Source organism: Ceratotherium simum, chromosome 32 (assembly GCF_057802395.1).
Source record: "Ceratotherium simum simum isolate JZ-2026a chromosome 32, ASM5780239v1, whole genome shotgun sequence".
Taxonomy (NCBI): domain Eukaryota; kingdom Metazoa; phylum Chordata; class Mammalia; order Perissodactyla; family Rhinocerotidae; genus Ceratotherium; species Ceratotherium simum.
The window spans coordinates 17,799,107-17,825,195 of NC_141931.1; the positions used below are offsets into that span (position 1 = coordinate 17,799,107).

The following is a 26,089-nucleotide window of genomic DNA, read 5'->3' on the forward strand; positions in this document are numbered from 1 at the left end:
TTACCGTGCCATCATTTGAAAGATTGGATTTGAAAAAATATATACATAGTATTTTTGAGTCTGACAGCTATTAATTAAACACTATCTATTGGATGGTACCAGTGGTTAGGTTACCATAAAAAATTTGCCTGCAGTTGGGAGTTTGTTGTTATTTTTGGTTTTAGTAAGTAAGTATGCAAGATGATCATGTGTAATAATCGACTGGTCCACAGTCTAAAACCAGCACAGTGTAAGACCGATGGGTGAAGTTGGAGATTCTTGGTTCTCAATGGTATGCCCTCGGCTCAGAGACAGTGGTCCTTTGATCTCTTTCTTGCCAGCCCCATCCACCAAAATGTACCTATTCTAAAATCCCTTTTCTTGGAGTCCTGCTCTGTACCAAGAGAAAACTAGTTTAAGTGTAGTGTATCGATTCTTCACATTATATTTGTAAATGGAACAGTTTCAATTATGAGAATTACAGCATGGTGGCAGCCTGTGGAGAAAATAATGTGATGGCAGGTTGAACCTGTCATTTTCCAAATCAAAACTAGCCCTTTTAGGGAAGCTGATCTTGGAAAGGGTTTCTTTTACTATTTACCATAAAATTCTCAAACAGAATTGATTTAACAGCAACATTGTATGTATAAATCACCTGTTGACTGTCTCTCCTGGATAACGTGTGTGTGTGTATGTGTGCAGTGTAGAGGAGGGTAGGGGAGGATATTCTAAGAGGTGCAATACTTGGGTATATACATTCTTTTAGAGCAGTTCTTAACATTTCATAAGTCACTGACTTTTTTTAAGAATAGGGTGAAGGCTGTGTCCATGATCCCTAGAAAAATGCACATAATGGTTAGAATTTCGACAGGTCTGTGGATCCTGTTAAAACCATCCATGAATCCTTTCAAGGTGCATGTATCTCAGATTTAGAAATCCTACCGTAGTGGAAAGATAACATTAGAATATTTGCAGTGTAGGGCCGGCCCCGTGGCTTAGCGGTTAAGTGCGTGCGCTCCGCTACTGGCAGCCCGGGTTCAGATCCCGGGCGCGCACCGACTCACCACTTCTCCGGCCATGCTGAGGCCGCGTCCCACATGCAGCAACTAGAAGGGTGTGCAACTATGACATACAACTATCTACTGGGGCTTTGGGGAAAAAAAGGAGGAGGATTGGCAATAGATGTTAGCTCAGAGCCGGTCTTCCTCAGCAAAAAGAGGAGGATTAGCATGGATGTTAGCTCAGGGCTGATCTTCCTCACGAAAAAAAAAAAAAAGAATATTTGCAGTGTAGATGCTGATGCTGTTACTTAAAGGACATGTTTCCTGGAAATTTGTACAAAACTTTAAAAAGATTATTTTTAATGCAATGTGCAACTCCTTCTTGATAGCTTTTTAAAAATATTCATAAGCTTTACTCAATTTATCTGCTTAAATTTAAATTTTGTTAAATAAGAATTTGTGATCTTGAGTGGAATGCATATATATATTTTTTTCAACTCCAATAAAACCTTGAGGATGCCTTTCCATTTCAATTTTTCTTTCTCTTTGTCAATCAGTTTAATAGGACAAAACACCACTCTGATACAATTGACCACTAATTAACAAACTCATCGTCTTCCTTGTTAGCTATTTTCATTCTGAACCCTCTCGTCTAAATTTTTGTTGTTCCTTTAGCTTTTTTCTCCTGCCTGTATATTCTCTGTTCTGATCACCTGATTCTTCTCTGAAGTGCCTGCCCCTCTCTCCAAATCTTGCTCATCCTTTAGAAAGTTGAGATGAATTCTCACCTCTCTCCATGAAGCCCTCCTTTCCTGTCAACTGAAGCAGCGCTGCGTGGAAAATAAAGTATCAGGCGCCCCCCCCCCCCCAGCTTCTTAGAGTCTGAAGGACCACACCCCACATATACCATGACTTCGGGGTGGAGGGAAGGGGAGAAAAGAATTAGGGTTAATTGACGCTGTGCTTTGTCCCTGGTGGAAGCAACAGGCTGAAAGTGGTCAGGTAACTAGAGCTGGAGGTGGTAGGGTTTGTTATGGCTCCTGGGCCTCTGTGCTCCCATTCCTCTGCTGCCTCTGCCAGCGATGCATGTGCGCAGTTCCGATGTCCCACTCAGGTAGGTAAGAGCTCTGTGGTTGAAGCATTTCCATGGCTCTGGGTCTTGACTTGTTCACGTGGGAAAGCAGGGAGAATTCCTAAGGTTAAACAGCACCGTTGTTATTGTTGAGGGCGGAGTATCAAAGCTACTGTGTGGCTTTTGTGGATTTTTCTAGACTGGGCATCTCTCCCACTCTTCCTTCCTTCCTCCCTCCCTCGCGTAATGGAAACACGAGGCGAAGAATGAAGAGAAGCAACCCAGTGTGGCCTCCTGCTGAGGTCATTCTTCATTGTAAAAGAAGGCGTGAACTCTTGGCAAGCATGTTTTGTGTGTGTGTGAGAATGTGACTTGTCTACTGTCTCCCTCTTAGTGTTAATAATGGAGGATCAAGAGTGTGTGCGTATAAGATATATTATAATGTTATTTATTTGTTTATTTAAGAGCCTAGAGAACTCTTTTTATGTCTCTGAGCTTGCATTCTCCATTGATTGATTGAAGGTTTTTCAAGTTTCTCCTTTTCCTTAGTGCCCTTTGCGGGTTTCAGAACTTCTTAGGCATTTTTCCTCAAGGAGCCTCTGTCCTTCTCTTGGCCCTTCACCATATGCCACTGCTTCTCCAGGCCATCGAATGCCATTGCTTTTCCTATTAGTCCTGCTTCTCTGACCAAGCACCCAAGTTAAAGCTATTTATTGAGGTATTGGCTGGCTAGTGGTGTAGCCCCTCAGCGCTGGGGTGTAGTTTAGAAAGTGTGTTCCTGAAAGAGGTCAGGGTTTGAGAGTCTTCCAGAAGATTGCGTAGACCCTTCCTTGGTTCTCTCTGGGAAGTTAATGCAAGATTCAGACGTTAAGTTTTACATCCTCAGAGGAGAAGAAATCCATGCTCGTCAGCTTTTTAGATTTGTGTGGCTGTGCATGCACACTTTTTATAGCCCAGGGACATATATTTTTGCCTATTTGACTTGATACTATAAAATCTACCTTACTGCTTGCTTGTAACTTTTTTCCTTTAATTTTTGTATAATTGATTATTTTCGTTGCTGCTGAAAGAGTAGGACCTTTTTTTTTTTTTTTTTTTTTTTGCAGTAAATTGAGTCAGGGATATTTTTGGTTAGTAAAATACTTAAGCTGCAGAATCTTAAGGAGGCCCATGACAGAATACAATAAGTATACACTTCTAGGTGTGGGTGTTCAGTAAATACTGTTGACTAACTGAAAGTATTGTCATTTATAAAGCTAATAATATTGGGGGGATGTTGGCCTTTATTGCGTGAGTTTTTAGATATTTTGCTGTTTTATTTTTGCCTTGAGGAACATGTAGATCCTTTTAAATGAGAATTTGCTTTACTGTTTCATAAGCTTTATGTTTTTAAATAACCCATAACTAGTGTAATTCACTGTTTTAATAGCTGCTTTGGGGGAAATCCCATAAAATCTGTAAAGCTAGTTATCATTAGTCTACTTTTGAACTTCAAATACTTATGCTAAGATATAATTAGTTCATTATCCACCTTGTGTTTTTGGCCAGAAAACAAAAGTCCTTAATCACTATAGGTACAAATGACCTTTTTTTGCATATAAAATTCTGAAGAACATAATTATTTGTATGCAAGGGTGAAGAGATTCTTCTGTACACATAATCAGTAAAATAGCATTCAAGACTAGGATTCCTAATTTGCTGAAAGAATTGGCATCTCTATAATTAGTCTAGACATCGCCTCTGTGGTGTGAATAGACTAACATTTTGCAGCCATTGTAGCTAAGGATTAAAAGAGCTGTCCTTTTATTCTGGCCAAGAATGCTCCAAGTCATATTTCGGATACAGTCGTGCATCACTTAATGACGGGGACGTGTTCTGAGGAATGCATCATTAAGCGATTTTGTTGTGTGAACATCGTAGAGTGTGCTTGTACAAACTAGATGGTATAGCCTACTACACAGCTTGGCTATATGGTACTAATCTTATGGGACCACTGTCATGTGTGAGGTCCATCGTTGACCAAAACGTCGTTATGTGGTGCATGACTGTAGTTTCTGTTAATTTGGCTTCTTCCCACCTTGTCTCATTCAGGGCAAAGGGGGAGGGTTGTTATCCAGTATCACAGTGTTCAAATATTGGGGAAAAAAAATGTTTGCTTTCACTATTTCTTCCTAAATGGTCACCCCACCCTCCACACTGTGTATAATGAATAATCTCACCTAGTCTCATGTTGTTTGCAGTTTTTCTAATAGCTATGTTGTAGTAGTATAACTTAGGAATCTAAATAACTGGGCTCATTTTAATATCTTCTACTATCCTTTTATCCTTCTCTCTTAAAGACGTTTTTTAAAGCAGCAGAAGCATGTAAAAATCTGACTGGGCATTTTCATTTGTTATGGCGACACACAGAAATCTCCTGTTTTTATATAAATGTGTCAGGTTTTGGGAAGCAGTGCTATTTGATTTATTTTGCTTTACCTTATCCCGTATGGTATCTTTGGGCGTTGTTTGGTCCGAGAGTCATTGGCACTTTGGAGTCACTGCAAATGGGCACGAGACAGTAGCGTTTCACCTGTTGCATGGCAGGGACGTGCCCACCCCGGGCCATGTACCAATATGTGTCCTCGCTGTGGGCAGCTGGTTCCCACTCTGAGTCTCCCTCTTCTTGCACTTGGGGTGGAAATCCCAGGTTTCCCATAAAGGAGGCAATGGCTGAACCGTGAATTCGGTTTTCCAAGAGGCGTGCAGGCAGGGTCCCCTGGCTTTCCTGCCCTAGCCTGGTGCCTCTCCTTTGCAGGACTCTCCAGAGCTAAAAATGGTCTGGGTGCTTCTGCGAAAGGGGTTGGGCAGAGCCTGGTTCTAACTGCTCGGAAGTTTGGTGGAGGTGGTGGGTAGAGTTCACCTCCGGATTTCATGCCCGAGCTCATGATGAAAACCTACATGTGTTCTGAGCAGCTGCTGGCTTCCCGGCAGCCGTGGGTGGGAACGTGGTGCAGGGTCTCTGACTACCCTTTTGTAGCTGAAAGGGACCCGGCTGTCGGGGCTAACCATATGGCTCTGAAGACCAGCGTGTGACCCACCGGCCCTTCCGTGGGCAGCATGCAGGAGAGCCCCTGTCCTTATGTTTCGCGTGGTGCCTGCTGCTCCCAGAGCCTGTCACTATTCACAGTTGCGTTTCTTTGCCTCAGGGGCCGCAAAAGGCTTTTGCTCAAAAAGCCCCCAATCGGCTGCCGCCCAGCTGGTCTGTACTGTCGCTGCCACCCAGCACCCTCCAGTTAGGCCCCAGTGTTTCCAAGGCCAGACGTATAGCAAGTGACATCTCTTCACGTGGCCACACTTGGGCGTGAAGAAGTTGCTGCCAAGTGACTTAATTTGATGAACTGGGGAGTTCAGTATTTTTTCCTCTTGAATGTTGTCCGTGCTACTTCATACTGATTTCACCGAAAAGATCTGTGTAGGGAAGCAGAAGTTGATGGGAAATGATTTGATTGTAGCCGCAGGGTTGAGTGAATTACCATCCAGAGTGTCTTTTTTTTTTTTTTTTTTTTCACTTTTTATCAACCCCCCAGGCTTAGTGGCTCACTGAGGTGACAGAGGAGTCTTGATCTGGATAAGATTGATTATTATCATCTTACTCAGCATTATTGTGTGGGGTAAGGGACATATGTATTGGAGTAATGATTTTAATGTCACCAATGAATTAAAAATTTTCTGAACCAAAATATGATTCCCCAGACCAGCGGCATCAGTGTCCCCTTGGAACCTGGGGCAGATTCCCAGGCCCCATCGCAAACCTACTGAATCAGAAACTCTGAGGCACTCCCTCCCCCTCGATTTGTGTTTTAACAGGCCCTCCAGTAATTCTGACGTACTTGAAGGTTTCAGACCCTTTGCTCTAGAGCAGCCTACCCAGAACTTTCCACAGTGGTGAGAATGTTCTCTATCCATGCTGTCCAGTAGGGCAGCCACTAGCCACATGTGGCTATCAAGCCCTTGAAATGTGGCTAGTGTGACTAAGTGACTGAATTATTAATTTTACTTAATTTCAACTAGTCTAGATTTAAATTTATCTTTTCCTTTTTAATACCTTCATCCAGTTCCCCCACTCCCCCACCCTCCACCTCTGGTAACCACAAATCTGATATCTTTCTATGAGTTTGGTTTTTTTTTTTAGATTCCACATATAAGTGAGATTATCCACTATTTGTCTTTCCCTTTCTGACTTGTGTCACTTAGCATAATGCCCTCAAGGTCCATCCATGTTGTCACAAATGGCAGGGTTTCCTTCTTTTTTATAACTGAATAATGTTCCATTGTATGTATGTGTGTGTGAATACACACACACACACACACGTGTCACATTTTCTTTATTCATTCATCTGTCAATGGACACCTAGGTTGTTTCCATATCTTGGCTATTGTAAGTAATGCTGCAGTGAACATGGGGGTACAGATATCTCTTGGAAATAATGATTTCATTTCCGTTAGATAAATACCCAGAAGTGGGATTGCTGGATCGTGTAGTAGTTCTACTTTTAATTTTTTGAGGAATGGCTCCATACTATTATCTATTCCCAGTCTAGATTTAACTGTAGATAGTTACATGTAACTAGTGACCGCATATTGGATAGCCCAGCCCCAGAGCATGCCCTGCTATTTATTATTGTGTAGATAAACTCCTAAAATGCTTTAAAAATAACTTCTTGGTTGTAGAATTATTAACTTTTTATCCCAGAACAAAATGCTCCTGGAGTGGACCTCCAGTTGCTCTAACAATAGTTGATTTAGGCTTTTCCCTTGGGGGGAGGTGGTGAGCTGTTGCTAGCTAGTGAGGGAAGCATGTTCTTCTTCTTTTTTTTTTTTGGTGAGGAAGATTAGCCTCAGCTAACATCTGTTGCCAGTCCTCCTCTTTTTGGTTGAGGAAGATTGTCCCTGAGCTAACATCTGTGCCCATCTTTCTCTGTTTTGTAAGTGGGATGCCGCCACAGCATGGCTTGATGAGCGGTGGTGCGTAGGTCTGCGCGCAGGATCTGAACCTGCAAACCCGGGCCGCCAAAGCAGAGTGCACGAACTTAACCACTACGCCACTGGGCCAGCCCCGAGGGAAGCATATTCTTGAGTGTAATGTTGATTTTGTGACTATGCTTCAGCTGTGCGGTGCCTCGTAGCTATGCCTGTTGTAAATGTAACTGATGAGGACAGATACATGTCCCTTTAGAAGGAGTCAGCTGTTACTCAGGAATAGAGCTGGGGCAGCTGTGTCTTAGAGTTGGGGCTCTGGTCTGTCCACTATGTCCAGTTTTTCTGAGGCTTCCTGCCTGAGAGATCTTTATAAGGAGACGTTAATGCAGGAGATTAGGCGAGTCCCCTTCCTGGCCCCCACTTCTGAGCCTCCCATGGGCTTTGGGCTTCTTGTTGTGAAACTGTCCAGAGACTATGCAGGGGCTGATTGCTGAGTGGGGCCGGCACACAGTTCTCAGATAGACGAAACTCTAGAATAACATTCAGATTCTTAGATTTAGGAGAACTTAGAGGAAAAGAGAGTCTTGCTGGGCTTGTTAGTTTGAATTGTTATAAATGCCGGAAGATATGCTTTGAGACCAGTCTCTGAACACAGTTCCTGGCATGACCACATTTTTTCACCTTTTCCAAAACACAGTCGAAGCTCTGAGCCAAGAGCAGCCCCAGCAGTCATCCGATCTCGTAACTAGAGCAGAATGTGGCATTTAGGAGCCAGGGAACACCGGAGAGTGGTTAGGGACCTTGCTCGCAAATCTAGCAACTGAAATCTCAAAATTAAAGCAGCCGTCATTGACGGAAGATGATGCTCAGTTCTCTGTCACAAGCAAAGTTCTACATGACCGAGCTCCCTAATTGAGGGCCCCATTTGTTGCATTATTTAAATTCATGTCATTGATTTTTGTAATCCAGCCCTTCTTAGAATCATAGAATGTTAAAGCCAGGTGGAAGAGAATTTAGAAATGGTTGTAATCCAGCCTTCCCGTTCTACACTTGAGGCCCAGAGAGGTTGTGAGTTGAATAAGGACACACAGCGAGTTAGGGCTGAGTCAGAGGACGCCGGAGCCAGCCCGAGAAGACCAGACCAGGACTCCTGTGTTCACGCATCTCACTGCTCTGCTGTTTCTTTGTGTGCTCAGCTCCTTGTTGTCTGGAGACCACGTGTGTACAGCTGGGGTCACAGTCAGAATCTGGACAGACTGATGAAAAGGAACGTTTCAAAGGCATAATAAGAAATATAATGCTCACTGTTTAGTTATATTATAAAATACTTCTTGTTAACATGTCACACACGTGTCTTGAAAAATTCCATGAGAATATTGTGACTGGTGATATATTGCTGCTACCTTTTCATGTTAGCTAAATTTGTTCATGCTTTGTATATATATGCTTTAGATATTGCACAACCTATATCATTAACTGGTGATTTTTTTTCTGGACAGTTTTGTTGGGATTAGTTTATTTTCCAAGCACTAAAGCTGTTTCCATTTCTCGACTCTGATACACCTTCTTTTGTAAGTTACTTTCTTTAAATAGCATGCCTCTCTTACTTTATCCCAGAAGTATTGAAATGCCAGGTGCTGAAAGTATGGCACTGTGCACATAATAAGTATGCTCTAAATATTGCTTGGAAGGCTGAATATATGTTATCCCATCCAGACAGGTCTGAATGTGAATTTCTTTTGATTTTTACTGTGGCCAGGGGGAAAAATTCTATAGTTTAGGGAGAATATTAGCTGTGTAATTTTCTCCCCCTCCAGCTTGAGTGGAGTCTTAAAAAAATTCGCACGCATACGAAAAGGCTGCGAGAGCTTAGTAAATTGAATGTGGGGTTATTGTTTCTGTCCACAAAACGAAGCCCTAAATCACATTTAGCATAATTTGCAGTTTTAAATTGGACTGATTTAGCAAGGAGAGTGAAATAATCTCTCATCCTGTCAAAAGGGCGATACCTTCAGACCAGCATTTAATTGCATTGGCAAAGTAACTTTGGGAAGGCAGCAGTAATTCTGGCTGCATTATTCTTGGTTTGTGGCTAAATTGAGATCATCGTTTTCTCCAGCTTGCACTAACTTTCTTTATTGCTCCTCAAACTTATCAGATGAATGCAGTGGGAGAAGCTTAATGGTAGCTGGAGGGTGAATGGGGCAAGGGGTGAGGTCTCCGAGCAGGGTTGTAGTCATCTGTAGGGCTGCGCTCCACACACTTCATGGTCCAGGGACGGGACAGGTAAGCTGACACCCAACAATCCAACAGGCATAGCCTGATGAAGGTCTTCACGATCATTTGCACAAAGTGAATACTGTTCATTTGCACAAAAGTATGTTATTGACTACGCACCTAAAAATGTGCTTTTGCAGCCAAATTGTACAGGTAAGGCTCATATGCATTCACGTTGGTATCCAAGAGTCCGGTTTCTCTAGGTAATTTGCAGCTGCCTCAATTATCCCTTTAAAATCTGTCCTTTTTTCTCCATCCCCACAACCAGCCACTTTAGTAACTACTCCACACCTTGCTCATTTTCCTTCTGGACCACTGCGTCTTCCCAAGCACCTTAGTTCAGACTGATTCGTATTCTTCACAATCCCTTCCTCCAATGAGAGCGTTTCCCTTCCCTTTTGCCAAGCCTTCTTCTCGCTTCTTCAGGTCATTGCTACCTTAGACGTTTTGTAAAGCTGAGAACAGCAACTCAAAACTCTGATGAACAGTGTGCCATCCTCTTTACTTATGTCCCCCTGCGAGTTACACACTGGACTTCTTGGAATGGCTATCTCCTTAAATATTTTAGATGTCTGTTTGGAATTTTACACCCACCTTTGTAGTGGTTCTAAGCAAAGCTGCCCCCAGGTGTTCCCAGTCTTCTGGAGCACCCCCTGGAGGGAGCTGGGGGATGGGAGGTAAATGTCCTAACATAAGACATGACACTTTCCTAGGCTCTACTCAAGGCACATGTCAGTGGTTTCGGTTGCCTGGATAGTCTTGGTCTTAGAGTATACATGAACTGTGGACGAGCTCATGGCCGATAGCAAATCTTTGTAGAAGGACTGAATCAACGATTGGGATAGATGAAGTGCAATCTATTGAAAGTCTTTCTGCTACCAATTGAGAGTTAGTACTTCGAGGTAAAGTTGCCTTTGGCTTTTAAGTTGGTATTTGCAAGTATATACTCCAGGGAAGGAGGAACCTTTCAGGCCTCCAGTGGTTTATTTTCAATTTTGATCCACATACCAGTATTCCTATCATGCTACTGAGTTGTTTTTTCATATTTTTATATAATAACGGTGCATTGATCTCTTGCTAATCTGATGTAAAGTGTGTGTGTGTTTGTATGTGTCTGTGTGTGTGTGTGTGTGTGTGTGTGTTGATCAAGGTGCAAAGGCCAGAGGCCAAAATCAGAAGCTAGGTAGGTTGAATATTTCATCATTTAAAGTTAAACTTAAATTCTTGTGATTTAGTGCAGTGTGAAGAGAACAGCTCTTCAGATATCAGATTATTGAAACAGCTTGGTGAATGTATCATGACTCAGGAAGGAATATGGAATTTGCTTTCTTCTGGTGGAGCTAGGAGGAAACCAAAAGGAAGAAAAACAATTGCACCTACTAGACATTATAGGACAATTATAAAAATGTATATGCTTTGTAATATTCACTTATAGGCTGTTGATGGCACAGAAATTCTCTTCTGCCCTTTGAAGAAACATTTCCATTTCTACTTGGTGGTGAGTTACTACCTAAGAGAACCCTACAAAACATAAGTAAGATGTATATGTGAATTAGATGGTCGTGTTGGAGTCTCAGCTCTCTTGCATGTGAAGGAAAAACAATATGTGCTGCTGGCATTCCTCGCGAGGAGCGAGGTCCCTGCATTCACACTCAGCATTTTTGTTTCCGTAGCCGTGCCGCCAAACATAGCAGAACTGAAGAATTTGGAAGTGCTTAACTTTTTTAATAACCAGATCGAGGAACTGCCCACACAGATCAGCAGCCTTCAAAAACTCAAACACCTGAACCTCGGGTGAGTATCTGGGGAGGAAGAGAAGGGAAAAGAAGAAGAAAGTGGAAGGGGAGTAGGGGCTGTGGGCGAGAGTGGGGGTGCTATTTGTATTATTGCCTAGGAGGAGCTGGTTTCTAATTTCTTTTCATGTTTTAGGTTTTTAAAAAAGTTTTATTGTTTTAATACATCCTTTCCGTGGCCTACATTAGCACATATCTATTTGAGAGCTAATCGAGAAGCTAATTGTTGGCGCAATAAGGGAGGTTTTTTTTTACTGTATTTTGTTTCCAATAAAATTTTATTTCAGTTATGTTGACCGGGAAGGGACTTCCTGGCATAGCATTAACAGCTCAGACCAGTTGTAATATGGTTGATTCTTCTCTCTGTATTAAGTAGAAATAGTTTACAAAGCACCTTCCTTCTACGGAGGGGAGGGTACATTTCCTAACACTTCTTCATTGATTCTTGCAATTTTTTAATTTAGTCGAGACGTTACAATCCTGTGTCTTTCTTGATACAAAGGTGAAGAGAGGAGTTTTGATTCAGCTGAGGTTGGAGAACCAGGTAGCAGTGAATAATAATAATACCATATATTGCTTTACAGTTTTCAAAGTCTTCATGCTGGTATTTGACCCTTTCAACAATGATGAGGGAGGGCGGGCATTATTGCTTTCATTTCGTGGAATGGAAGCCAAGCTCCTTCTGGGAGGTTAAGTGACTTGCTCTGATTGCCCCTGAGGCTGGTGACCGAGCTGGACAGAAAACCTCCATTGTCATGGATCCATGCCCTCTCCATCAGACACCACAGATGCCACCAGAACTTGGGCCTCTGAATTCCAGCTTCCTTGTTGTAGCTATTAGATGAAACGGCCTGCTCATGCTTCATCCTCTTCGTGAAGTAGTATATGCATTAAATTATAGCCATGAGATGCTCTAGTTAGGCTAGTGAGTTACATGGAGTGGCAATAGAAGCTGGCCAGATATTTATCAACTTAATAGGAAGCCATCATGGAAAAAAAAGTCTCATTCATGGAATGATTTTTAGTTCCTTCTTTGTACAGGGAGTTTGGTTAGTCACTCTTATTTTGATGTTCACTCTGGTTGAGAGACAATCTTTGTAAGATCTATCAGCATTCTTTTTCCTAACATCTGAGGAGAAGTAGAGTCTAAAGAAGGGGAAATATCACTTTAGATCAGATGGCTTTTTCTCCTGCAAATAATGGAGACTGTATACCCATCTGGCAAAGCAGCAAAGAAAAGATGCTCCATTTATATCTTTGTTTTGAAAATTATTAAGTCCTCAAGTTTAATGTGCATGTAAGAAAGAAGCTAAAACTAGATCTATATACTAGATAGATAAAACTAGATATATTATTACTGTTAATTTCTTCATCGTGTATTAAATGCATTATTATTTGTATTTAAGGTGCTAGGAACGGTACCTGGCACATAGTAAGCAGTGCGTGTTAGCTGTTATTATCATCATATTCGTTTTATTTATTAATTCATTTATTTTATGACCCTGTAAGTGCCTATTCTGCATCAGGAACCTTGCTCGTGTTAGGGATCAAAGGTGAAAGTCACATTCCCTGGCCTTCAGTGTAGGGGCAGAGCCGGCTGTGTGTGAGCAGTGACAGTATACAGTTGGGTCACTGACGTGTTGGAGGTTGTCAAAGGGCAGTGGGAGAGGGGGACAAGGAGCACGTTAGTCCACAGGTGAGATTCTCAGAGGGATTCCTCTGGGGGGAACTGAGAAGACAGTAACGGATGAGATGGGACGATCCCTGGATGTCCGTCGTGGGCAGCTGAAATTTGAGCTGAGACTTGATGCATGAGAACGAGTTTCTCAGGCTCACAAGCAGACGGAAGACAAATCAGATTGTGAGAATGACATATTTAAAAGCTCAGAGCACTGCGTGTTCCAGGAATTGCGAGTTGTGTGGTGTTGCTGAGTGTAAAGTGTGAGGCAGAGAGCGGTAAGGTAGAAAGGTGAGGTAGAAGATGAGAAGCATGAATGACGCTATTCATTTAATGAGTATTTCTTGAGCTCCCAGCTATGTTCCTGGCCCTGTCCTCGGTACCGGCCATCCTGCCCTTGTGGAGCATATATCACACTTGGGGACGCAGACTATAAACTAATAAATGTCGGTAAAGACAGGGAGTCAACGTGCTAGTGAAGGGCCTTGTATGTCACATAAAGGAGCTCCGATTTATCCTAGTGACCATAGAGGAGTTTGCACAGCGGAGTAGCAGTGTGAGATAAGGTCAGATTTTCATATGAAAGATCATGTGGAGGAGAGGTTGGAAGGAGGTAGGACCAGGAGGTCAGGAGACCCATGAGATGCTAGATTAGCATTCCTGATGAACTAGGGCAGTGACAGTGGAGGCACAGGAGGGTTTTATGTGAAAACTTGATAGGAGGTAAAACTGAGAAGACAGTAACGGATGGGATGGGACGATCCCTGGATGTCTGTCGTGGGCAGCTGAAATCGGAATGTAGATGTGGACTCAGCTTCAGGAAAAGATAATCAGCTCAAGTTTGTTTGGCTGGGTTCGAGGCGGCTTAGGACAGAGTTTTAAACTTTCCTTTCCATCAAATGCGTCTTAGTTACCTCTTTGTCACCTTTGGAGCTGTTTCCATCTTTGGTTCTCAGTGCTTAATTGATTGTGTAAAGTTTTCTGTCTTTAATTACATAGCTACATAGATAAGAGTGGTCAAAGTTGGAACAAAATTCTTACTCCTCTGGGAAAGGAATTGACGTGGGTTTCAATAAAGGATACTTCTGTCCTCAGATGGCATAAAAAATTAAACCCGCACAGCCCTGTTGAAGGCAAGTCACGGAGGGAGGACTCCTTAGAACAAGCAGCCAGAATCAAACATACACACAGGAGACCCGGCAGCAGAGCAGTTAGCCACGTGTATGCGTGATCCAAACAGCATATCCCACTAGAAGTTGCTTTTGAAATTTTGTATAGTATTTGCTGTTTATTCTGATGATTGCCAAGGCCTGAAAAAACTTATAGGCCATCTGAATAAATAAAGGATAGTTTAGTTATGTTATTAATTCTTTAAACGTGGTTCATTTTAGAGGGTTTACTTTGCAAAAATGTAAAGTCATATTCAGGCCTACGTGTTGGTAAGTATTTCTGTGTGGGACAATAAACCATGACCAACTCTTCTGGAATAACTGACCTAATGGGATGCTAGAGTTCATCTCGTGAGCACTTAGAAGTTTTCACCAAGCACAGTGTTGAGTGTTGGTGGATTTGGGATTTTTTGGGTGGGTTTTTGGCTTTTTTTTTTTTGCTAAGTGTGTGAGCATGTCACTATGGAGGTGAGAGACGTTTTTGCCTTTGGCCAAGGAGGTTTTGTTGAAGCAAGAGGAGCCCAAGAGGACCTCCAGAGATCAAAATATTCCAAAAGGGAAGCATTAGTGGGGGCCTTCCTAGCTTTAGAAAAAGAGAGAGAAAAAAGATACTGAACACCCTTCGACTATCTGGTTTTATAAATTTCTCCATCATATGCAGGTATTTTCCCATTTCCAATCACATTTGAAAAATGTTCAGAGAAGAATATATACCGTTTGGCATGGTTGAGCCATGAGCAACTTTATCTTTAAATACCTGGAGTGATTGGAGAGTAAGCTGGTGTGGTGCAAACTGGAAAACCATCCTTGATGGTTCAGACTCTCCACAGTGGTCTTCTCCTAATGTGAGTTTGTCTTTTTGAGGCTGAGTCAAAATTTCTATCCAACGTCCTGAAAAATAATTGGAGTTAGAGCTAACATTTCTTGAGAACCCATTTATAGCCACAAATTCTGCTAGGTGCCTCATGTATTTTCTCTCTCATGCTCCTGGTGATCCTGCCAGGAAGGTATTGCTATCCTCATTTTACAGTTGAAGACATTGGGTCTCAGAGAAGCTGACTAACTTCCCCAAGGTCACCCAGCTAGCTGGACTTCCAGCCTGGCTTGTTCTTCACTGCCCCTCCTATAACCTCTCATGGAAACCTTGAGTGCCAGTGCTCTGCGAGAGGGCCCTGGAAACACGTTTCACATGTGTAGATGTTGATGGATGTTAGCACCCATCGTAGGGGAAGCCAGCACCTGTCGCCTGTCCTTCTGTAGAGAGATGTGCTTTCTGGTTGCTGTGCAAGCGCTGGTGTCCAGAAAAACAGCCGGTAGTCCCTGCAGCTCCTTGCATTGTTTGTAGCTGGGACTATTGTCAGCACTCCTTCTGGACCTTCAGAAGCATTTAATTTAGGGCTTCCTCTCTGCCCGCCGGGTTAGTGGGCCCACTGCCGTCACTTACTGCTTCAGCTGCGTGGGGGCTCTGCTGTTGGGGGTATTGGTTGGGGGCATTGGTTTATTGCTCAGGGAGAAAGAGAACCTGCAGTTTAGTAGATTCTTGCCACCAGGAGGTGGACAGGCTCGGCCTTGCTCTCGGATGGAGATTAGATGGGAGCTTTCCCTTTGGTGAGATGCCTCTTCCCCCTAAGAAAGTCTAACCATGCATTTCCTGCGCCTGACATGTCAGAAGTGCACTACTGTGTTTGGAGAGGAAAAGGTTATTGTTGATTTTCAAAAATGAGTATCTTAGAGCAATATTTAAAGAAAGAAGCACCTACTTTATACTTCTGTGCCTTTCTATCTGGTTTTCATTCGGTCTACTCAGATTCCTTGCACTGGAGTCCAGGGATTAGGGCTGCCTTGGCCGCCATGCGTGCTAGGTGCTCTCAGACGCCTGTCACCCTCATCAGATGAGTCAGAAGTCCTTGGTACTTAACTTCTCTTGGCCTGTTTTTTCATCTCAGCATTAGAGAGAGAATTATAAGCGCTGTCCTGCCTGTATTAGATGATGGGTTTGGTGATCCAGGTGAAATACTTGATATAAGTGTGCTTCAAAGATTGTGAATTCGCAGAAAACACCGGTTGTTGTCATTACAATAAATTGTCATGGAAGTTGTTTTGCTGAGTGTAGAGTGAACCCAGGACTTCATCCCCTTCGAGAGGTGGAAATCACTCTTCTGGCTTCTCCCTCTGCTAGCAGCTATTTCTTCTGAGGCCTGGTTGGTGGGTGTGGACAGGACTGTATCTAATATGAGAAGGATTGATTCTAGAATTATTTTTAGTGTCGCAGTCCCTCCCACCTTTCAATATCTGTCAGCCTATATTAGATTTTTTAAAAAATTATGTCTAAGCCGGCTTTTAAGTATGCTCAAAGGGAACTGCATTACGAAAAATAAGGGTCTTGAAGAAAATAATAAAAGATAGTAATGGAAAAAAATTTCCCTTAGATTTCATTTGAGATAGATATGTTTTTTATTTTCAATTGTGGTAAAATACACATAACATAAAATTTACCATCTTAACCATTTTAAGTGTATGATTCAGTCGTGTTAAGTATATTCACATTGTTGTGCAGCCAGATGTCCAGAAGTTTCTCATCACACAGAATTGAAACTCTATACCCATTAAACAACAACTCCCCATTCCCCCTCCCTCAGCCCCTGGCAACCACCATTCTATTTAGAGATAATTTTGAATGTTAGTAGTTGCACGAAAAAGTGATTGTTTTTCTCCTCTTGGGAGGAATAAGTGAAACAAAATAAAGCAAAAGTCTGAAAACTATAAGGCTTAATATGTATCTTTTGAGCTCTTATTATTTCTACATTCAGAAGGAAATTTTTCTCTAGAAGGACAGGTATTTTGTGATGATTTAAGTTTCTACGGAAAACAATAATTGAGCAACACCATTGGAGAAAATGACAACTAAGACATTTTCAAACGTTTCGTGAACATATAGATTCTCTGACCAAAATTACTAGGTTGGTTAAAATAACATAAAGTGATTATAGAATTATGGCCTCTGTTAAGGTTTCAGCCTCTCACACATGGCTCTTAGGCCTGTGACATAGAGGTGATCTGAATATTCTGTCTAAACATACGTTCTGTGTGTGACGTCTTGGATTTTTTTTTCCCCAACCGCAGCATGAACAGACTAAACACTTTGCCTCGAGGATTTGGCTCCCTCCCAGCTCTGGAGGTCCTTGATTTGACTTACAACAACTTGAATGAAAATTCTCTTCCTGGAAACTTCTTCTACCTGAGTAAGAAACTTTTAATTCTATAAATCTCCTTAAAACGGTACTTGGCGTTCTAAAAGTAAAATTTATTTGCCAGGGCCCAAACTCCAAGAGAAATTATTGGAATATATATTTTTTTCTTTACAGATTCCTTTTGAATATTCCTTCATAGCTCAGCAGTATGTATATGTGATGTATAGTTATCTGACACCGTTGTGCTGAAGTGGACTTGGTAATGTCATATTACCTTTCTGGTAGAGATTATGTACCTAAATGAGATCAAGTCTCATATTTAGCTAAGGAACTTGACTTCCTTTTTAAAGAATGTGCAAAAAAAATAAACAACAAAAATGTGTCCTCTCATGTTGCATTTAACTTTTTTTTTTTTTTGCTGGGAAAGATTCTCCCTGAGCTAACATCTGTTGCCAGTCTTCCTCTCTCTTTTTTTTTTTTCCCTCCCCAAAGCCCTAGTACCTAGTTGTATACTCTAGTTGTAGGTCCTTTTAGTTCTTCTGTGTGAGCTGCCACCACAGCATGGCAACTGACGCATGAATGGTGTGGTTCTGTGCCTGGGAACCGAACCCGGGTTGTCGAAGCGGAGAGCACCAAACTTTAACTACTAGGCCATCAGGGCTGGCTGTGTTTTTAACTCTTTGTAGGCTGTTTACCCAAGGATATTCCAAGCAATTGTTTATAAAAATAGCCTTTAATAAACCTCTCACAGAATTTTAAGTATTTCCAGCCAGGATTCTTGTTTTAAGCCTTTTAAAAAGTGCTCTTATTGATAATAGTCTCTCTTGTCTAATATACAAAAAAACATTAAGAAATTGTTAGGCACAGATGAACACACTTTATCCTTTTATATGCAAGTGAATTTCTTGCTGCAGATGCTTGTAACGATTAAGGAAAACTGAATTTTCCTAGAACTCAGGAAATATTTAGGAAAGAGTTGCTTTCCTTCCATGAGAGTTCTGCTTTTCCAAATAGTAACATACATGGCATCAAGAAATTCTGAATTTTCTGAGCTAATCTCTAACATTTCATTTTTTACCATATGTATACTCTCTCTCTCAAAGTTTCTCAAGCATGTGAAACCAACTCTAAAATATTTTCTTGGGCCGTGGAAGCAATTGTTTTTGTTATGTATGTTAATGTACACTTCTGTCGAGTTTTCAAACATTGGAATGCAGTTAAATATCTGTAAGCAAACAAAACATGCATCTGATTATACTCCTGCGTTTTGAATGCAGGTAAAAAGATGCTTTAGGGTGTTAGCCTTCGGTAGCTTGGGATCATGGTATCGTTGTGCAATATTGTTAACAAATTTCTGATGACTGATATTCTGCCTAAGTTCGGGTTTTGTTTATTTTTTAAGCTCCATGTCGTCATTTTAGCCCCTCTGTTTTCATTTATTTTTGTCATTAAGGCTATGGAAACAAGTAATAATAATTAGTCTGATTATGGAAACAATGAACTACGATTGTGGCCTCCATCACCGGAAAGTCTTTTAGTTATTTATTTATCTTTAAACTGGTCGCATTTACACGAAAGAGCCCTTTTACAGCAAGTATTGATATAAAATGACACAGTGGTTTTCTTTGTTTTACTTTGGATGCAAATCAAGCAATAAATGTGAACCCGAAGTAATAGAAGAAAAGTAGCTATCTTTTCCGAAAGCACCTGGCAACTCCGTGCCAGAGACTGCTGGTGCCCACACTTGTTCATTGTGTCAGTCCTCTTGGATATAGATGTTTTCCTGAATACACCAGCCCCACAATAAGCCAGTACATCTAAGTTTGACCCGCTTCTTATTATCGGGAGCCCTAGGTATGTCACCGGCTTTTCACCGAGCCAGGGTTATTAATCAAAGCTGACTCGCTTGTATTGATCAGACCTCCAATGGTTGAGTTCCGTGCCACCCTGTTTATATATTGCTGTTTAATTTGCAGCCACCCTGCGTGCACTCTATCTAAGTGACAACGATTTTGAAATCCTGCCGCCAGATACTGGGAAGCTCACAAAGTTGCAGATAGTAAGTAATTTATCTAAATTCTGAGAAAATCAATTCACTTCTGCAGCCCTTGTAGGAGTAGAATCAAGTCAATTTGAGCAGGAGTGTGGTTTGTTTTGCAGGAATAAACCACTACTCCTGAAATGGCTTCTTGTCCATCCACAGACACTTGTAAATAAATTGGAAGGATTGAGCCTTGTAAGAAGAGGGCATGAAAGAGGACAAGAGATTCTGTTGAGCGCCTCTTGGTGTGAAAATGGTTTTGACAACTCCTTGTTTTCTTATATTTAGCTCAGCCTTAGAGATAACGACCTGATCTCGCTGCCTAAGGAAATCGGGGAGCTTACTCAGCTTAAGGAGCTCCACATTCAGGGGAACCGCCTGACCGTTCTGCCCCCAGAGCTAGGTAAGGTTGGTGATGAATGATCTGAGTTCTGGGTTTAATTGATAACGATGATCCAAATGCAGCAATGCTGAACAACCGTCTCTTCTCTTCTTGGCATGTCCCCTCCACTGAGGCACCCAATTCTGATCATTTCAAGTAACATTTGTCATTGGCCAGAGGTCACTGTTATGGGTTAGACCTGTCCTGGTGCTGTGTTCAGCAGCTACAGCGCCCAGTGTCTCAGAAACTGCTGATGAAAGATGACCCAGCTCAGCTGTCCCCCTGGTGTAGTGAAAAGAGCCTGAGGTTAGTGGTAATGGTCTTATTTAAGGCCCCTCCTTTACTAGCTGGTGATTTTTTTTCTTTTTTCTTTTTTGCTGTGAAAGATTAGCCCTGAGCTAACATCTGTACCAGTCTTCCTCTACTCTATACGTGGGTTGCCGACACAGCGTGACTGATGAGTAGTGTATGTCCATGCCTGGGATCCGAACTCACGAACCCAGGCTGCTGGAGCGGAACACACCAAACTTAACCACTACGCCACGGGGCAGGCCCCCGGTTTTTGTTTTTTTTTTTGATCAAACCATCACACTTATTTTTTTTAATCTCTCAATTTTTTATTTTAATCCCTTGAAAACTTTTACCAAATAAAGTATTCATTATAGCTGCTTAAAAATACCTTTTCTAGCCGTGAAGTTGGTTGTCTCCTGATTCCATCTCCAGTGGGAACTGTTAAATATGTTCTAGCTGGGAATTTCTCAGTCCTACTCTCATAGTGGCTGAATATTACCACTTTGCCTGGTCATTCAGCTGGCCCAGGGTGGGCTAATGACCTCCCTCAGAAATAACATCCAAACTAGTTATTCTGTGACCGAGGTTATGCTGCCCTTCTGGAAGAGCTCCATGAGTTCACTTTTCTTTTCTCGTGCAGACTCTCAGAATCCTCTCATTTCTTCAATACATTGAACTGCATTGTTTCCCAAACTCTGACTATTTGCGTTTCTGCTCCAAAATACCATAATTTTAAAACACACATTTAACCCGAAGTTCTTTGAGAAAGTACCTCAAATGTGTCTGGTGGTTTTCAAGAGGCCAGTTATTATCAATTAGGATGTAAGGTCCATGAGAGCAGGGGTTTACATTTGTCCCTGCTCTCTCTCCAGTGCCTACCATGTGGTAGGCGTGAAGGAGGCGCTCAAGGAACATATGCTGAGTGGGTTAATGAAAGGAGGTGTTAGCAAGGTGCTGGGAAGGCTATGAGCAGGCAGAGTTTGACTTTTGTCCAGAGCTGTGCTGTCTGGTATGGAAGCCATGAGCCACATTCCAAGTCCTCACTAGCCACATGTGGCTCATGGCTGCCCTGTGAGAGAACGCAGATAGAGAACATTTCCATCAGCACAAGAAGTTCTGTTGGGCAGCGCTGGTCTAAAGGAAAAGCATGCACCTGATTTTATGGAACAGATGTAAAGTTTCACCCCCACTTTTCCCATCTCCTTTAGCTCCTTTGTTGGTGTAAAAAATCTAGAGGAATTTGTGTTGATTTTAAGGGCTGGGGCAAGTCTCTGCATTCTCTTCACTGAGTTACAAGTAACCAAGTCTCACCTTAGAGGCAGGCTACAGGGTCAAGAAAAGATCTTTGCAAAAGTTATTTTAGTATTTTTGGTGAGGAAGATTGGCCCTGAGCTAACATCTTGTTGCCAATCTTCCTCTTTTTGCTGAGGAAGATTCCCCCAGAGCTGATGTCTGTGCCCATCTTCCTCTATTTTGTATGTGGGTCACCACCACAGCATGGCTTGATGAGTGATGTAGGTCCGCGCCTGGGATCCAAACCCGCGCACCCCGGGCCACCCAAGCAGAGCACGTGAATTTAACCACTACGCCACCGGGCTGGCCCCTGCAAAAAATTTTAAGGCAAACTTGTTGTCAAAGGAAAGATGTGTATAGTGATCGTGAACCATTGGTGTTAGCATGACTAGTACCTGGGTCTTTTGCAGAATACAAATACCTGCTCCCTCCCAATCTGCTGGATCAAAATCTCCATGCGTGAGACTAATTCTAGTGTAGTTGGTCAAGCTCCCTCAGTGCTTCTGGCGTGCATACTTGGTTAGTGTGATTAGGAGAAATGAGAAAAAATGTGTATTTTGTTGCTGTGTTATTTCATTTCATTTTTCGAGCAATCAGGCACTGCAGGGCATTAGATTAATCAGTGATTTCTATCACATGATAATTTGTTAGAAAAATGCTTAGTTAAACCCATACATACGTAAATGTTTTGAAATCTTACTCATATTGCTTATGCTATTTAAATACTGCGTGTAGTCGTATTTGTCTGACATTCCTGTTAAGCTCTCCAATAACAAATTATATATTTTTTTATTCGAGTAGAATTGAGAAGGAATGCTTTATTTTTGTGAGCCACACCTAGAAAAGCTTAATTTCAACATCTGTCTGGTGGGAATTTTCCCTAATTGCAGGCAAACACTTAGCTGGAAATAAATGAAAAACCCCCAGGAGTTGCTGTTACAAATCTAAACTCAAGATGAAGACAGATGTATTATTTATTTTTGAACAGTGATTTTTTTTTTTAAAGTCAAGAATAATACTTAGTAACGTAATAAATAGCTATTATGATAACAGCCAGTGTGTGTTAAGGCCTCATGTGCCACGGCACTACGCTAAAGTGCTTTTTCTGCTTTGTCTTCTGTAATTGTCATAAGACTAGTAAGCCGACTTTTTAAAGGAGAGAAAACTGAGGCTAGGAGAGGGTTGGTGACCTGTCCGTAGGGACACAGTGAGCCATGGAGGCGAGATTTGAACCCTGACAGCCTGTCTTCCAGGCCCAATATATTCCTAACCACCGTAGTGTATTCCTTCCCATCTGTGTGCCACTAAAAGGATTCCTAGAAAGTGGTTTCCATGTTTGAACAAAACACAACACCTACCCATCCTTCCTCTCCCCACAATGGTGGCAGGGGAAGAGGATACAATGTGGCCAGTTGCGTGGCTGGCTGTGCTGGTGTGGGAGCATCAGGGCTGGAATAACACTGTGCAAAAATCAGATGAGATGGCCTCTTTGAAAGCAATTGCTGTTCTGCTTTTCCATTCCAGGCCAGTTGTATTGTCCCTGTGGTTCTTTCCCCCTGATAAACATCCAGCCACAGGAGGAATGTCTTTTGTTTGTCTGTGTACTCGATACTTAAGGGGATCATTGGAGCTGCCTGGCTGGTCGATGAGCACTGCCGGGGACTGGTGGACTTGAAGCTTGTTACGCCTGTCCCTACTGCATCCGCTGGCTGCAGATCTGCTTCCGGTGCGGATTACTTTCAAGTGCGGATAACGATCTCTCCCCCATGTTTTCATTTTTTTACATAATCTGAATACGCAAGGTAAAATGCTTTTGAGATTTCTGTGAAATTTCCTTTAAAAATAAATCCGGAGTTAACCTGAAACCTTGTTGGTAAGAGTATTTGAACCAAGCAAGAGACTCCAGATGAGTTCTGACTTGTCAGATCTGAGAACGTGCAAGGATGACACAAAATAAAGTCAGGGCCTTGGTGGGAGTTTTAATATGTAATTGTCTTACTTTCCTTTTGTTGTGCATCCCTGAATAAGTTACTTCAACCATTATGTCTGGTTCCTAAACAGGAAAGCACTTGATTTGATGTTAGTCCATATACCTATAGGAAATGAGATATGAGTTGGGTCTGTTATTCACCCATTCATTTATTCATTCATTCAGACATTTATTAAGTTCTTATTTTACACCAGGTCTTGTGTCCAGGAAATAAAGTAAAATTCACTTATTCAGCAACTGTTTATTGGGTCCCTGCTTCATGTTTTATTTCCTGGGGATAAACCAAGAGACAAAACACCCCTTATGACATTCTAGAGGGGGAGGATGGGTGGGAGGGTGGGTGGATGGATGGATAGATGGACAGATGGATAGGTAAATAGCAAGCATATAAGATGATGCTAAGTGCTCTGGGAAAAAATTAAGCATGGAGAGTATCCACATGGGGGGATGTTACTGCTCTATTATACAGAGTGATCAGAGAAAGCCTCACTCTTAAGCTGGTGTCATGTAAGCAGATACGTAAAGAAGGGAGGGAGCTTTCCTGGCAGAGGGAACAGCAAGTGCAGAGATGGGCTTGTGTGTTGAGGAACAGCAAGACGGGTGTAGCTGGAACAGAGTGAGCGAGGGGGAGAGTCGGAAGAGATGAGCTGAGATAGGAAGTGGGACTAGGTCACATGGGACCTTGTGGGGCATCGTAAGGACATTAGCTTTTACTCTGAGTGAGATGGTGTAGTAGGCTGAATAATGGTCCCCTTGAGATACCCACATCCTTATCACCGGAACGTAGGAAGATGTTACCTTGCCTGGTAAAAGGACTCTTCGGATGTGATTTAGAATCTTGAGATGGGGAGATTATCCTGAACTACCAGAGTGAGCCCAATGTAATCATAAGAGGCCTTAGAGGAGGAAGGCAGGAAAAGGAGAGACAGTAGTAGAAGATGTGATGACAGAAGCAATAGGTTGGAGTCCTGTGTGGAAGGGGCCAGGAGCCAAGGAACATGGGCAGCCTCCAGCAGCTGAAAAAGGCAAGGGAGTAGAATTTCTCCTGAAGCCTCTAGAAGGAATGCAGCCCTTCTGCGTTCATCCAGATCATATTAATGGTCAGATTCTGGGTCTGTTTCAAAGGCAGAACTAATGGGAACTGGTGATGATTTAGATGAGGGGGCAGAGAGTGAAGATTGACTGCAAGGTTTTGGAGCTGGGGAACTAGAAGGATGGGGAAGATAGTGGGAAGGGTAGGTTAGGGAGATGTGGGAGGAGAGGAGCTAGTCATGAGCTGAGTTGGGGTGTCCTCAGTTTCAGATGGCTTTTGGATGTCTATTCAAGAAGGCAACTGGCTATTAGAATCTGGAGTTCAGAAGAAAGGTCTGGGCTGTGTGTATAACTTTGGGCATTATCAGCTCAAATGTAATTTAAGCCACAGATTGGATGAGATCCCTTGGATGTGACTGTAGAGGGTAGAAGGTAAAGGCACGAAGCACTGGTTCCTAAAGACTGAAACCATAAGGATCCAGGACCTTTATGGGTCGGGCTGCCTCCCAGGCAAGCATCTGTGGCCAGCTCAGGGACTGTGGCGCCCCTGGTTGGCCCCACGACAGCTCCCCAGTGCTAGGCAATGGGTGTGCTTTTGCTTCATAGGAAAAAGGGGTTCCCTTACGAGGCGGATTGAGGCTACCGTTTTTTCCTGGCAGCTGCTAACTCTGCCAGCGAAGGAGTGAAATAGACACAATTGAAATGTACTCCTGAGTCTACCTGAATCCAAAAGTCTCTTTTGGACCAGTGTCTTCAGCCAGCCAGTTCTACTTCAGAAAGCAGCAACGTGACTAACTGACGTTTCACCCACTTTTAATTAGTGGGAGAATTAATCAGCGGAGTGGAGAAAGGGTCTGCACTGGTAGGGGAGGAAGGAAAGGCAGATATCCTGACCAATCCTCGGCACAGATAAAGCCTCAGAGTAAACACCCTCATGGTGATTTCAGAGCTGGTGGCTCTGTGAGCCGTCTTCTCTTCCACTTTTGCATTTTCTCGTTCACACGTGAGACAGCTGTAGTCTTGTGAGCTGGAGATGTGAGATGTGTGTTTTTGTATGGTCTCTTTCCTAAGTTTTCCAGGGTTCAGTTAGTTGCCCTTGATGGAATTATTTCTGGTTTCTTGGCTTCGAGACAGTCGTGGGACCTCTTCTCCTACATTTGTCGGCCAGATAATTGCCTTTGGAGAAGGAAATTGCGTTGGTCAGCTAGGCATGCAACAAAGCAAAGTGTTTTAGATGTCAGAGTCTTATCTACACCAATTTGAGCAGCCTATGGGAGGGAGCTAGCTGGTCTCGTGTCCTACTGTATGTGCCAGTAATCAATAGCAATTTTCATTATGTATTCTTTCTAGCATGCTTGTGAAGGGTGGAAACAAATATTAATCCCATTCAGAGAGTAAGTGATGTCATGAATTGAGAATTTCTGTCCAATTGTATTCTCCAGAATGAACGGAATTCAGAAAGAGTGGATATACCAGCCTAAAATCCTTCATTATACCTCTTAATCCTTTTCTTTATGGGCGTTGAGCAGCTACAGAAAATCCTTTTTCTACTGAGGCAGGCAAGAAGGCAATGCAGCATTCTCACTTTGGTCAATCAAGTCCCAGATTGTAAGTGTCTTGTTTATCATCTCGTGTGTTATTGTCACTCTGTCAATTGATTCCCAATGATCTTATCCAGAGGTTTAAAACATGTTGTAATGTGTGCAGTAGATTGTAAAGGTTTGTCTCTTCATCGCTAGGCTTGGGTTCCAGTCTCACTATCCCAATTCCTTGCTCTCTGACTGTGGATGTTATTTTACCTTCTGTGCCTCATGTGGAATGAGGGTAATGATAGCCCCCACCTCAGAGTGTTGTTGTGAGAATTAAAGTAATCCATTTAAAGAATTTAGCCCCGTGCCAGGAGTAAGTACAACTGCTCAGTAAATATTAGGTAAATGA

At 42.4% G+C, this 26,089-nt stretch overlaps 1 protein-coding gene across 2 annotated transcripts in view; it reads left to right on the top strand.

The window, feature by feature from the left end:
• Positions 1-26,089, top strand: part of RSU1 (Ras suppressor protein 1) — a 177,446-nt gene that overhangs the window by 26,781 nt on the left and 124,576 nt on the right. For both annotated transcript variants that reach the window (XM_004425333.3, XM_087420787.1), the window contains 4 exons: positions 10,965-11,085; positions 17,055-17,173; positions 19,099-19,181; positions 19,452-19,566. In XM_004425333.3, the coding sequence (XP_004425390.1) occupies positions 10,965-11,085; positions 17,055-17,173; positions 19,099-19,181; positions 19,452-19,566 (438 nt within the window). The remainder of the gene's footprint in view (positions 1-10,964; positions 11,086-17,054; positions 17,174-19,098; positions 19,182-19,451; positions 19,567-26,089) is intronic.